We start from the raw sequence: 13740 nt of genomic DNA on the forward strand, positions 1-13740 counted from the left end.
ATTTTTCTTCACTTAGGAAACATAGTATGAACTGAAAATCTGAAAAAGCCACAATGACCTAGGACACACCGGTTTTTCTAAAGAGGCCAGTTGTTTCAGGCATCATTTTTAAAAAGCAGAATTCTAACTATCCCCAAATGACAAACCTAAACTAGCCACAGGAACTTGACTGATGGAATTAAAACCCTCAAAAAGAGAGGCCTGTGCTTATTTATTTATTTATTTATTTTTGGTCCCAGAAGGTATCACAGTGCCTGGCACACAGTAAGTGTGTTAGATATATTTCTTCAGAGAATATGTAGTTGCCTTTTTGAAACATGTCAAGTATTCATTCCCAACTACACAACTAGAAGTTTTCATTAAACAAAGTATATTTAAAATATAAATTTTACTTATATATTTTTCTTACCTTATGTTATACAGAGGTTGTGTCTGATGTACTACTATGTTGCATTTTGGACATCTGTTGCTATAGTAAAAATGTCTTACAATGCAGCTTTTACAAACTGTTGAAAAATAAAATGTTTAAATTAGGATGCTTTGGAGACATTTCAAAAATTGAATGTATCATTTCAAAATGTGAACTATATGCTTACATGTATGAAGACATTCTGTAATGGTAGTTGCATCTATTAAGTAACCTTTGCAAATGGAACACAAGATGTACGGGGTCAGTTCTGAGAGATTAATCAGGCGCTGCAAATGCAATGGAAGTAGTTTTAAAATACAAGCCCTTGCCTTCTCAAATTCTTAAGCCATAATCCCCACATATCATTATGAACAATGTAACTTACTTTGCAACACCACAATATTACAGTACCTCCAACCCTTCAAAATACTTCTGAAAGTTACAGTAACACAATATAAACCAGTGTTTCAAAAGGACTTTATTCTCCTGGATATACTGCATACTGCCAGATGAGGAGCATCTTACTTCATGAAATACTTACAAAACGGTCAAACTTTCCAAATACAGGTGTTTACGTTTAATAGGTCAATTCTGACTGGCTAGGTGTATTACCCAACTTGATGAAGTATGCCCTACCACATTAAACAAACAAAACAAAAAACAAAACAAAAACAACCATCCTTTTCAATTAGAGATTGACTGGATAGGGAAGAGTGTGCCATCCTCTCAACACCCTGTAGAAGAAATGGACTGTTTCTCGTCCGACTTGCAAGTTCCTGGAAGGAGAAGCACTGCACCCTACGCGCCCACCCGCCTGGCATAATTTAATAATGATTTACAGAAAGATCGAGTCGGACCCCGAGAGCCTAAGTGAGCGGCAGGAACCTCACAAAGAGTCGACAGGGGGTCGGGCGGGGAAACAAGCCCAGTCCGCGCCACATGCCTGGGCAGGTAGAGCAGGGAAGGGTGGAGGTCGACGCGAGTGCCAAGGGCTACAACGGCGAGCCGGGGACGCGCGGCCCGGCCCTCGATGGGGAGGGCGGGCTTCGTCCCGGAGGCCCCTCTGCCCCGGCGTGGTCAGGCAGGGGCTATAAATACCTCCTCCTCGTCCTCGGAGTCCGGCCGGCCTCCCTCCAGCCTCAGCGAGAAGTGGCTCATCTCTTCCTCCTCCTCCTCTTCTTCTTCCTCCAGCTCCTCATCCTCTTCCAACTCGTCGTCCTCGTCCTCGAAGCGGCCCCTCATGCGGCCCAGGCTGCGCTCCGGCTCCAACTCTGGGGGCCGGGCGCCCGAGCAGCCGGGAGCCCCCGCCTCGGGCAAAGGCGGCGGGCCCTCCTCCCCCGCTGCGGGTGCCGGGGTGAGGGCAGGCGGGGACACGGCTGGCGGCGGCGGCATGGCCGCAGCTCCCTCGGCCCTGGCGGCTCCCGCGCTGCCCGTAGCCAACGAAACCCTCTCCATGCCGGGGCTAGAGGCCGGTGGAGACGAGACCCAGTGGCTGGCTAGCGCGGGAGTACTGACGACCTGCCTACGCTGCCAGTGCGCAGGCGCGAGAGACCTGCAGGGCCGCTGGGAAATGTGGTTCGCTGCCCTCACCTAAACCTGGGCGTGCACTGAGCCGTTCTGCATATAGGGTGGGGCCCATGGCCGCATTTAGAAGAATCAAGTTTTCACTTTGGAAGGCTGATGCTCTCTTCACTCCTTTTTAATTTAATTTAATTTTTAAGCAGTTTGCTTTTTTAAACTGATCTCTACACCAAATGGGATTTGAACTTACAACCCTGAGATCAAGAGTCCCGTGCTCTACAGACTGAGTCACTCGGTTGTCCCTCTTCACTCCCTTTTTTAAAATGATTAAATTGTTAAGCATATGACTTCCGCTCAGATCATGATCACATGGTTCATGGGTTCAAGCCCCAGGTCAGGCTCAGTGCTGACAGTTTAGAGCCTGGAGCCTGCTTGGGATTCTGTGTCTCCCTCTCTGCTGCCCCTCCCCCACTTGTGCTCTGTATCTCAAAAATAAATTTAAAAATGTTAAAAAAAAAGAAAATGACAAAATTGGTACCATTCCAGACAGCAGTGTTCTGTCTGTATGGATTGATGCACAGAGCGCTGAAATAAGTGCCATCATGATGTCGTATTATGAACCATAATGACCTAAGTTTGAGTGGCGATTGCGCGTTTCTTTCATCCAAGATTATTTCCATGAGGAAGTATGACATTTCTATTTTGAAATATGTAAGTTTATTTGGAGGAATTAAATCTTTTATTGCCATAGGATGGACATTTAATCACCATTTAAAGACCATCCTCGAGTCCCTATCACATAGAAGAAAGTCATTATATTTACTTCAACAAATATTTACCAAAGGTCTATTGTAGCAGGAACTGAGACCTATTCATGCACTCCTACCCCCCACCCCCCAATTTTTTTATGAAAGAGATATGGCGTTGGCATAGTTTATCCTTGCTAACATAGTGCCAGCTAATGTCATGATGCTTGTAAGCTGGATTCAGAAAGGAGTTAAAAGCTCCTTAACAAAATAATGCTGGGGGTGGGGGGATCACACTTGAGAGAGAATGTGTTGTCACTGAGTAAAATCAATGCTAATTTGGGAGTGGTGTACATACTTCTTAGGGAACTGGTGAGGAAATCAAGTCATTATGCTTATTTGGGGAAAACTGAACCTGATTTGATGAGCACCCATTGCCCCTGGACTAGACTCTCCCTCTCCCTCTGTAGTCGCCAAAATCTGGTCAAGCCTAAGATACTGAAGTATGCAAGATTCAAAAAGTGGAAGAAAGGAAATGTCTCCTCCTATATGGAAGAGTATAAAGCCTCGAGGAAGGGGGATGGGAACTGGACTAGGATATTGAAAGAGGATGGTTGAAGAGAGATTGAAAGGGACATAGACACCTGAGATAGTCTCCTTACATGACCCTAAAACTGTAAGAGCTTCCACCTGATTACATTAGATAAAGGCATAGCTTTTCACCTTTCAACATTGTAAGACAAAATAATTACTTGTACTATGTGTTTTAATCATAAAATTTTGTAGTGTGGGGTGCCTGGGTGGCTCAGTTAGTTAAGCCTCCAACTCTTGATATCAGATATAGGTCTTGCTCTCAGTGTGGTGAGTTGAAGCACCACAATGGAGTCTGCACTAGGCGCAGAGCCTACTTTATTAATATTATATTTTATGTAGAGTGTGAAATATTGAGAATCCTCAAAATTGTAAAGATATAATCAAGAATTGCACATTTTCAAATCTGGCAAGCTAACTGAATTATGAACTTGCATTACTGCCACGGGGGGGTGGTGGGTAGCAGTTTAGTTAGTAAACAGAAATATCTGCAGGCTTTGTGGGTCCTAGGGTGTGAAAGGTAGTTTTATGTGTCATCTTGGCGAAGCTATAGTACCCAGTGATTCAAATACTTATCTAGGTATTGCTGTGAAGGCATTTATAGATGTAATTAACATCTACAATCAGTTGACTTTAAGTAAAAGATATTATCCCATATAATCTGAACAGATCTTATCCAATCAGTTGAAACCCTTAGGGGTAAAACTGAGATTCACCTGAGGAAGAGAAATTCTTCCTGAGGACTGCAGCATTAATCCTTCCCAGGAGTTTCCAGCATGTTGGCCTGCCCTACAGATTTCAGATCTGCCTAGCAAGCCTCCAGGATTGTTTAAAGCAATTCCTTGTAATAAATCTCTTAATAAATATGTGTCCTAGTACTTATATTTCTCTGGTAGAACGACTAATCCATATGGTAAATGGCTTAACTATGTGATATTTATAATATGTGAGGCCTTCCAAAATGTATCTATTTCATAAAATGAGGATTTTTTGTATCTCCATTATGATCTAAGTGTGTTTCCACATCAAAGTTATATTTGGGGCACTTACCTGGGACCTTTACATTTTGACAAGGCACCAGAATTGAATCATGTCCCAGATTGAGCCAGAACTCACCCTGAATGTTAACTTGTTAAAAATGGTGTAAATACAAAACAGCAGAAGTGGACCTATACAACGAGTAATTGCACTCCTTACATGATAATTAATTAGACTGACAGAGATGCTGTAGAAAAGATGAAACATCAGTACTAGAGGGGTTTTTTTTGGGGGGGTGCTTTGATATTCAAACAGAAGAGCATATCTGGAGGTGCCTGCCTGGCTCAGTCAGTGGAGCATACGACTCTGGATCTCGGGGTTGTGAATTCAAACCCCACACTGGGTGTGGAGCCTACTTAAAAAACAAGAGGGGCACCTGGGTGGCTCAGTGGGTTAAGCATCTGACTCTTGATTTGGGTGCAGGTAGTAATCTGGCAGTTTGTGAGTTCGAGCCCCATGTTGGGCTCTGTGCTGACAGCGTGGAGCCTGCTTGGGATTCTGTCTCCCTCTCTCTTTCTGTCCCTCCTCTGCTCGTGCTCTCCCTCTCAAACATAAATAAACATTAAAAAAAAAAAAGAAAATCATATCTAAAAACCGTTATGAAGGGCTCACACATTAATTAACTAGGAGATGGCAGTTGTTGCTTGATTATAAATGTTGATTATGAAGGATAGTGGGTCTCTGGGTACAAAATTGTTATTTTTATTTATTTATGTATTTTAAAAGCTTATTTATTTTGAGAGAGAGAGACAGCATGCAACCAGGGGAGGGGCAGAGAGAGGGGGAGAGAGAATCCCAAGCAGGTTCCTGCGATGTTGGCACAGAGCTAACTGAAAGCTCAATCTCACAAACCATGAGATGATGGCCTGAGCTGAGATCAAGAGTCAGGCTCTTAACTGACTAAACCACCCAGGTCCCCTTGGGTACAAACTTTTTAAAGCAGATCCATGACCAATATTGTGGGACTGGTTGGGGAATCAAGAAACCCCTAAATGTTCCTTGGGACTTGCAGTGATTTCCTGATACTCTTTGTAAATAAACAATTCACCAAAGTCTTTAATTTTTAAAAGCAGATTAAAAAAAATCAGGGGTGGGGCGCCTGGGTGGCTCAGTCGGTTAAGCGTCCGACTTCGGCTCAGGTCATGATCTCACGGTCCGTGGGTTCGAGCCCCGCGTCGGGCTCTGTGCTGACAGCTCAGAGCCTGGAGCCCGTTTCAGATTCTGTGTCTCCCTCTCTCTGTGCCCCTCCCCTGTTCATGCTCTGTCTCTCTCTGTCTCAAAAATAAATAAACGTTAAAAAATAAAAAAATAAAAAAATCAGGGGCACCAGGGTGGTTCAGTTAGTTAAGCATCTGACTTCATGATCTCGTAGTTCTTGAGTTGAGCCCGTGTTGGGCTCTGTGCTGACAGCTTAGAGCCTGGAGCCTGCTTCAGATTCTGTGTCTCCCTCTCTCTCTCTGCCCTTCCCCTGCTTGCACTGTGTCTCTCAAAAACAAATAAATAAACATTAAAAAATTTTGTTTTAGTAAAGGACTGGGGCGTCTCGCTGGCTCAGTTGGAAGGGCATGTGATGCTTGATCTTGGGGTCGAGCCCCATGTTGTATGTAGAGATTACTTAAATTTAAAAAAAAATACAAAGGATTTTATGGTATCAATATTCATTTCAAAAAAAAGTATTATTAAAACAGTTTCAAATCATCAGATGAATATGTTATATAAATAATTACTGATACAACTCTGACCCAAAATATAGACTCTAATCTAGGTCTAGACTTGATTTGTAAATATTATTATTTACCCTACTTCTTGTGCTGATTTGCTAACATGGTGAGGGTTCCTGAAACTCATAGCTTTGCCTTAATTTCAAGGATCACATGGCTAATGATCTAAAATTCTGCACTGCTGCTCAAGTCCTACAGATCATGTCTTCTGATGTTATACAACAAATTGTATTTGTGAAAGAAAATCAAACTTTAGATTCCTCTGAAAAGTCAGATTCCAAAGGTATTTAGCATCATGGTACCTTACCAAATTAAAATGTGTTTTTTGTTTGTTTTTCCAAATACCCCATCTAAAACAGACTCCTTAGAATTCCATTATAAAGGTTGGTAAGAACTATACTAAATCTAATTAAAGGCAGTGGATGAATATACTCATTTGTTGTTGTTACAAAATGTTGACTAGGTCTAGGCAAAATGATCTTTAAAGAGAAGAACATTGTTGAAGGACACACACATCCCAATTTTGAAACCTACTACAAAGCTACAATAATAAAAAACACTGTGGTACTAGCGTAATGATAGATGCGCAAATCAAATGGAATAGAACTGAGAAGGCAGAAATAAACCCTCACATTTGTAGTCAATTGGTTTTTGAGAAAGTTCCCAAAACAGCCAAAGGGGAAAGAATTTCAACAAATGGTGCTGGGATAACTGGATAGCCACATGCAAAAGAATGAGGTTGGACCCTTACCTCTTACCATATACAAAAGTTAGCTGAAATGGATGATCGACTTGGAGCACCTGGGTGGCTCAGTTGGTTAAGCATCCAACTTTTGATCTCAGCTTAAAAATTTTTTTTTAATGTTTATTTATTTTTGAGAGACAGAGAGAGCCAGAGCATGAGCAGGGAGGGAGCAGAGAGAGAGGAAGACACAGAATCTGAAGCAGGCTCCAGGCTTTGATCTGTCAGCACAGACCTCCGTATGGGGCTCAAACTCATGGACCACGAGATCGTGACCTGAGCCAAAGTCGGATGCTTAACTGACTGAGCCACCCAGGCGCCCCTTGATCTCACTTTTTAAAGTTTATTTATTTATTTAAAAAAAATTTTTTTTTTCAACGTTTTTAATTTTTTTTATTTTTGGGACAGAGAGAGACAGAGCATGAACGGGGGAGGGGCAGAGAGAGAGGGAGACACAGAATCGGAAACAGGCTCCAGGCTCCGAGCCATCAGCCCAGAGCCTGACGCGGGGCTCGAAGTCACGGACCGCGAGATCGTGACCTGGCTGAAGTCGGACGCTTAACCGACTGCGCCACCCAGGCGCCCCTAAAATTTTTAATGTTTACTTTTGAGAGAGAGAGCCAGCGGGGGAGAGGCAGAGAGAGAGGGAGACAGAGGATCCAAAGTGCGCTCTGCGCTGAGAGCAGAGAGTCTGATGAGGGCTTGAACTCACGAACTGCAAGATAATGACCTAAGCCAAAGTTGGATGTCCAACTGACCGAGCCACCCAGGTGCCCCTATTTATTTATTTTGAGAGAGAGAGAGAGAGAGAGAGAGAGAGAAAGAGAGAGAGAATGAGCTCTGTGCTCAGACGTGGGGCTTGAACTCACAAAAAGTGAGATCATGACATGAGCCAAATTCCAGATCGGGCCACTTAACCAACTGAGCCACCCAGGTGCTCCATCAGCTCAGGTCCTGATTTCAGGATTGTGAGTTCAAGCCCTGTGTTGGGCTCTGTGCTGGATGTGAAGCCTACTTAAAACACATACACACAAATGGATCATGGACTTAAGTGTAAAAGCTAAAAACAGTGAGGGTACACTAGCAAATATGAAAATGATACATTCTTTTTTTTCTTTTCAAAATTATGTTTAAAGACTTGGAAGACAAAAAAAGAGGTCATAAAAATTGTACAATAGAAATAATTCCTGAATAATAATAATAATAATAATAAGCCTTCATGTAAAATGACACTGAACCCAAGAAAGAAAGACTAAGTAAGATTAAGCACAGTTTTTTTCTGACATGCTTTCATGAACCCACAGATACATGTCTGGTGCACATCATTATCATGTGTTAAAGAATGTTAGATAGCCCTTTTCTACCCTTAAAAAATAAAATAATAATTAAAGAGTTTTTGTGCGTGTGTGTGTGTGCTAACGAAATGTCTCCAATGATAGTTCTGAGAACCAAATCTTTTAAAGTATATAAGGCAAAATTTTGTCACTTGGGGTAGGGGTATGGATATATGGATAGGTCCTAAATGTTGGTTTAGCTTAATTTAGACCAATAGACCAATTTAGACCAATTTAGACCTGCACAATAGGGCAACCCATTCTTCTTGGCTGAGACTACTATCAGGAGGGCCACTGAGGAAAGAAAAGGACTCAGTCTATGGCAAACCACTGGAAGATACTGAAACAGAGCAACAATCTCCTTAAGATCAGTTTGGGTCCACAGAGGTAGAGAGTCCTTTAGTCAACAGTTGAAAATGAACACTTTTACATATCTTGTATAAGTCATCCAAGCAACCGAGTGGGAGAGGAGCAGAGAGAGAGGGAGACTAGGATCCGAAGCAGGTTCCAGGCTCTGAACTGTCAGCACAGAGCCCAACCCAGGGCTCCAACTCAAGAACTGAGAGATCATGACCTGAGCTGAAGTTGGCACTCAACCAACGGAGCCACCCAGGCACCCTTTAAGTTCTTTAAATTTATTTTTAATTTATTTAACTATTTAACTTTGTTTGTTTGTTTGTTTTAGAGAGAGAGCAAAAGTAGGGGAAAGGGACAGAGGGAGAGAGAGAATCTCAGGCAGGCTCCATGCTCAGCTTGGAGCCTGATGTGGGGCTTGATCCCACAACCCTGGGATCATGACCTAAGCACAAATCAAGAGTCAGACACTTAAACAACTGAGCGACCCACACTCCCCAACTGTAAAGTTCTATACAGTAAATATGTTTGGCTTTATGGGCCAGTTGAGTAGCCTCTGTTGTAGCTACTCAACTCTGTTGCTGTAGCACAGAAACAGCTATAGATGATATATAAACAAATAACTCTGATTTTGTGCCAATAAAAGTTTATTTCTAAAGAAAGACAGTGGGCTATAGTTTGCTGACCCCAACCGTAGAACAATTAATATCCCAGCATTAAGTGTGAACTACCACACCAGTCGATAGACCTGTGGAGAAGGTATAATAGGAGTCAACCGTAAGAAAATGGAGGTGGAGGGGAAGAGTTGCCTAAGCAAAGTGTGCGGCAAATGAATGGGAGATAAGTTGGAGACATAGGCTTCAAGTAAGCAGGAGATTTGAACCAAGAGAAACTATTTGCATATTATTATAAATGAGGTGAGAAATCACTGAGGGGTTATAGGCATGTGAAAAATTTTAAAAGTCTTTTTTTACATTTCTTTATGTTTTGAGAGACAGAGAAAGGCAGAGCATGAAGGGGGGAGGGGCAGAGAGAGAGGGAGTCACAGATTCTGAAGGAGGCTCCAGGCTCTGAACTGTCAGCACAGAGCCCAATGCGGGGGCTCGAAGTCACAAACCACAAGATCATGACCTGAGCCGAAGTTGGACTGAGCCATCCAGGTGCCCCATATTTGTCTCTGTAATTTGATGGTAGAGAGAAAGCATGTCTGTGTGGGCCTAGATGGGAAAGATGCAAAATCCTGTGTTTGGCCTCTCTGGACTCTGCCAATGAACAGCTTCCTGCTGCTTTTGCTCTGCATCCTTAGCTATAATATGCTTTAGCCTTGAGAATAACCTGCAATTGAGTCTAATGAATACTTTTAGTGAATTGCCAAACTTGAGAAGATTGTGGGATTTTTTAGAAAGGTTTTCTTATTTTTAAGTAATCTCTACACCCAACATGGGCTCAAACTCGCAACCCCGAGATCAAGAGTCACATGCTCTACTGACTGAGGCAGCCAGGTGCTCCAGTTGTGGGATTTCTCGAACACTTTTGAAAAAGACTCATACCTCACATCATATTCAAGATTCAGTCCCAAACCAATGAGAGAGCTCATTGGAAAATGTATAAGCTCTAGGGGAAAACATGGGTGAATCTTTCTTTAACTTAGGTGAAAGTCTATTTATGATTCAAAATCCAGATGCAATTAAATAAGTTGACATGTTTGACATCATAAAAAATACTTCTGCATGGTCCCCAAAATATAAACAGTATCAAAGACAATGGCCAAACTGGGAGAAAGTATTTGCAACACATATCTCAGATAAGGACCTAATATGCTAAACAGATGAAAAAAACTTAAAAATTAGGGAACAAAGATAAAACTTAATCCCCCAAAGTAATATAAAAACAGTGCCAAAATATGAAAAGATGTTCAAACTCTCTAATGATAAGACAAGATATAAACTAAAATACGTATCAACCAATGTAGCTAAGATTACTGGGTTGTGATAATTAAGTGCTTCACTCTGTATTTCTCACTGAATACAGGTAAAAGCTTTGGACAGAATGCATGGAACAGCTATCTATTGACTCTAGAATGCAATTCGTAAGAGGCAGATTGGGGAAGGCAACCAGAACTCTAACTACAACTGAACCATCACTGCATTTCCCATTTTGTTTTTCCTCTGGTATCTCCTGGCCTGGACTCACACACAAGCTGAAATTCAGAACTGTGCACCAGGTGTGTAAGATAGAACTCTGAGAGAAATCCTCTATCATGGTTTCAGGGGCAGGAAAGGGGACCACTGTAGGTCACAAAGAATGAGGGAAATCCAAACTTTCCTTTTTGTTTTTCTATTCTCTCTCACACCAGTCCATAGGCAGGTCCATCGTGGCAATGGATGTGGGATGACAGTAGAGGCCAGGCAGGCACCTAAAACTCTGAGAGGAGAACTCTGGTCCCAAGAGCAAGGGGGCGTCCCCACTACTGTTTTCACTGCATATCCTCTTGCTTCTTGGCTCCACAGTAGTTGCATTTTCAGGGAGTACACAGCAGAGCAGAAAATTAAAGCCCACTCCCTTTCCCAGCTAGAGGACCAGAAAGAGAAGTGTTGGGGAGATTAAGGAGATCAATAAAATGGTCCTATAAAGTTGGGCTTATCCTTAAGCTGCATATACATGATCTGAGCCTAATCAATGTTACACAGGTTTTAAGAACTGATATACAAAGTATACCACTACCCAGAAATGTTCTTAACTTGATAAAGGGCATTTATAAAAACCCCACAGTGAACATCATACTTAATAATAAAAAACTAAGTATTTTCTCCCTAAGATAAGGAATGAAGCAAGCATGTCTACTTTCCCCTAACCACTCGTATTCAACACCATATTGCAAGTCCTAGCTACTGCAATAAGACAAGAAAAATAAATAAAAGGCACACAGTAAAGGACATTGGAAAGGACATAGTAAAACTATTTGTGACATAATGAGAAATATCCATTTGGCCTCTGTGGGCTCCCCCCCCCCCCAACCCCCAGCATATAAGGCACAAAATCTATGGAATCTCTTAAGTAATAAGTGTCTTTTTGTATGCTGAAGAGATGACTGGAGGTTGAAGACACCTGGATAGCCTCAGGATGAGGTCTGAAAAAAACCATGTGATTAGAGGGTTGGAACTTTCAGCCTGATCTCCCTGGTATGAGTTTACACTTAGGAACCAAACAAGATGGTAAATTCACACTGGTGGCTGGTCTCCCCATCATACCCAACCTGAGATGGCACCCAAATTGACACATCTGTAAAAACTGTGAAAATCCTGAGGATGTGTGTATGTGCACATGTGTGCGTGTGAGTTGGCAAATGGGGTGATGGAGCCCAGACAGTGACACTATAGACTTTCCTCCTTTTGGTGCATCTCTCACCTTTTTCCAATGCTGGGCTTCTGCCTCTCCCTCTGGGTATACATATTAGCCAAGGTGGCTTATAGCTCCACTGAAATACAAATTAATCGAGAAAAGTAATGAGATATAGCAGGTGCAACTCGCATTGAAGTGAGAAACTGAAGAGTTTAGACTAGTTAAAACAGATTAAGTGCATCAGATGAAAATTTAAATAAATAATATCCCCCAAAAGAAAGGAGCTCATATTGGTTACATCACAGGTTGTCTATTTGGGCACTATTGACATTTTGGGCCAGATAATTCTTTGCTGTGGTGGGATGGGGCTGTCTTGTGAATTGTGGGAAGTTTAGCAGCATCCCTGGCTTCTACAGGCTAGATGCCAGCAGCACCACCGTGAGCTGTGACGACCAAAAACGTCTCTATATATTGCCAAATGTCCCCAGGAGGGACAAAATCTCCCAAATGGGTTAAAGCAGGATAATAAATCATGAATAACCAATTCAAAATACTATGAAAAATATACTGGTTGAAGTAAATAATTCAATAAATGGGTTATGTAGTAATATGGATCTTGGCCGAGAATGATTACACTGAAACTTCAGGTAGAGGAACTTTTCTAGAAGGTATAGGAAGGGGTAAATATGAAAATGTGAAAGCAGACCAAGAAGATAGAAATAAAAGCATTGGGGTGCCTCGGTGGCTCAGTCAGTTAAGTGTCCAACTCTTGGTTTCAGCTCAGGTCATGATTTCATGGTTTGTGAGTTTGAACCCCACATTGCACTCCGTGCTGACAGCCTGGAGCCTGCTTGACATTCTCTCTCCCTCTCTCTCTGCCCCTCACCTGCTCACTCTCTTGGTCTTTCTCTCAAAAATAAATAAATAAACTTTAAAGAAAATTTAAAAAAAAAGAAATAAAAGTATCAATATCTGTACTATAAGAATACAAGAAGAAGGAGAAAAATAGAAAGGAGAAAATATTTGTAGATATAATGTTTCCAAATTCCCAGAATTAAAAAAAAAATCTCAGATTGAACGAGTGCATAAAGGTCCAATCAGAATAGACATGAAAAGTCCAACCCTTGACACATGAAGAGTAAAAGAAAGAACATGGAAGAGAAAGAGAAACAACCAGAGAGAAAGAGTAGCTCTTCTGTAAAGGAACAAGATACAGATTGACACTTGACTTCTTAATACACCCCAAGAAGAGAGCAGAAGGAGAATGAGAGTAGGAATTAGAAAGGAAGGGGAGGGGTACCTGGGTGGCCCAGTTGGTTAAGCACCCAACTCTTGATTTTGGCTCTTGTCATGATCTCATGGTTCAGGAATTTGAGCCCCGCATTGGGCTTTCCCTGTTCTGGATTCTCTCCCCCTCTCTCTCTGTCCCTCCCCCACTCACTCTCTCTAAAAATAGGTGAATAAACTTTTAAAAAATTAAAAATTTTTTTATTTAATTTTTAATAATTTTTAATAATTATTTATTTAATTATTTAATTTTTAAATTATTTTTGAGAGCAAGTGTGAGCAGAAGAGGGGCAGAGAGAGAGAGAGAGAGGGATAGAGGATCCAAAGCAGGATCTGTGCTGACAGCAACAAGCCTGATGTGGGGCTTGAACTTCCAAACTGAGATCGTGACCTGAACCAAAGTCAGATGCTCAACCAACTGAGCCACCCAGGCACCTCTAGGTAAATAAAGTAAAAAAAAAAAAAAAAAAAAAAGGGAAAAGAGAAACAAAAATTAAAAGTGGGCCTTGCAGTTATTCAATATACTTTACTGTGGTATAAAGTTCCAACCGAGACTTTTTGGAACTTAAGGGACAAAGCTAGGTGAAAGGTAGACCCTACAGAGGGAAAAGGGGTGGCTGTACCTTTGTGAGTCCCACTATCTGGGTTTCAGCTG

At 41.8% G+C, this 13740-nt stretch overlaps 1 protein-coding gene across 1 annotated transcript in view; it reads right to left on the reverse strand.

Annotated features, from left to right (window-relative positions):
- The window catches only part of PCGF6 (polycomb group ring finger 6), a 34568-nt gene extending 32606 nt beyond the window's left edge, over positions 1 to 1962 (reverse strand). Inside the window, exons 1-3 of the mRNA XM_049645673.1 lie at positions 1508 to 1962; positions 597 to 696; positions 410 to 506 (exon numbers count right to left, since the gene is read on the reverse strand). Of these exons, the coding sequence (XP_049501630.1) occupies positions 410 to 506; positions 597 to 696; positions 1508 to 1864 (554 nt within the window). The 5' untranslated portion in view covers positions 1865 to 1962. The remainder of the gene's footprint in view (positions 1 to 409; positions 507 to 596; positions 697 to 1507) is intronic.
- Positions 1963 to 13740: the final 11778 nt, after the last annotated feature.

This window comes from Panthera uncia, chromosome D2 (assembly GCF_023721935.1).
Source record: "Panthera uncia isolate 11264 chromosome D2, Puncia_PCG_1.0, whole genome shotgun sequence".
NCBI classification, from domain to species: Eukaryota; Metazoa; Chordata; class Mammalia; order Carnivora; family Felidae; genus Panthera; species Panthera uncia.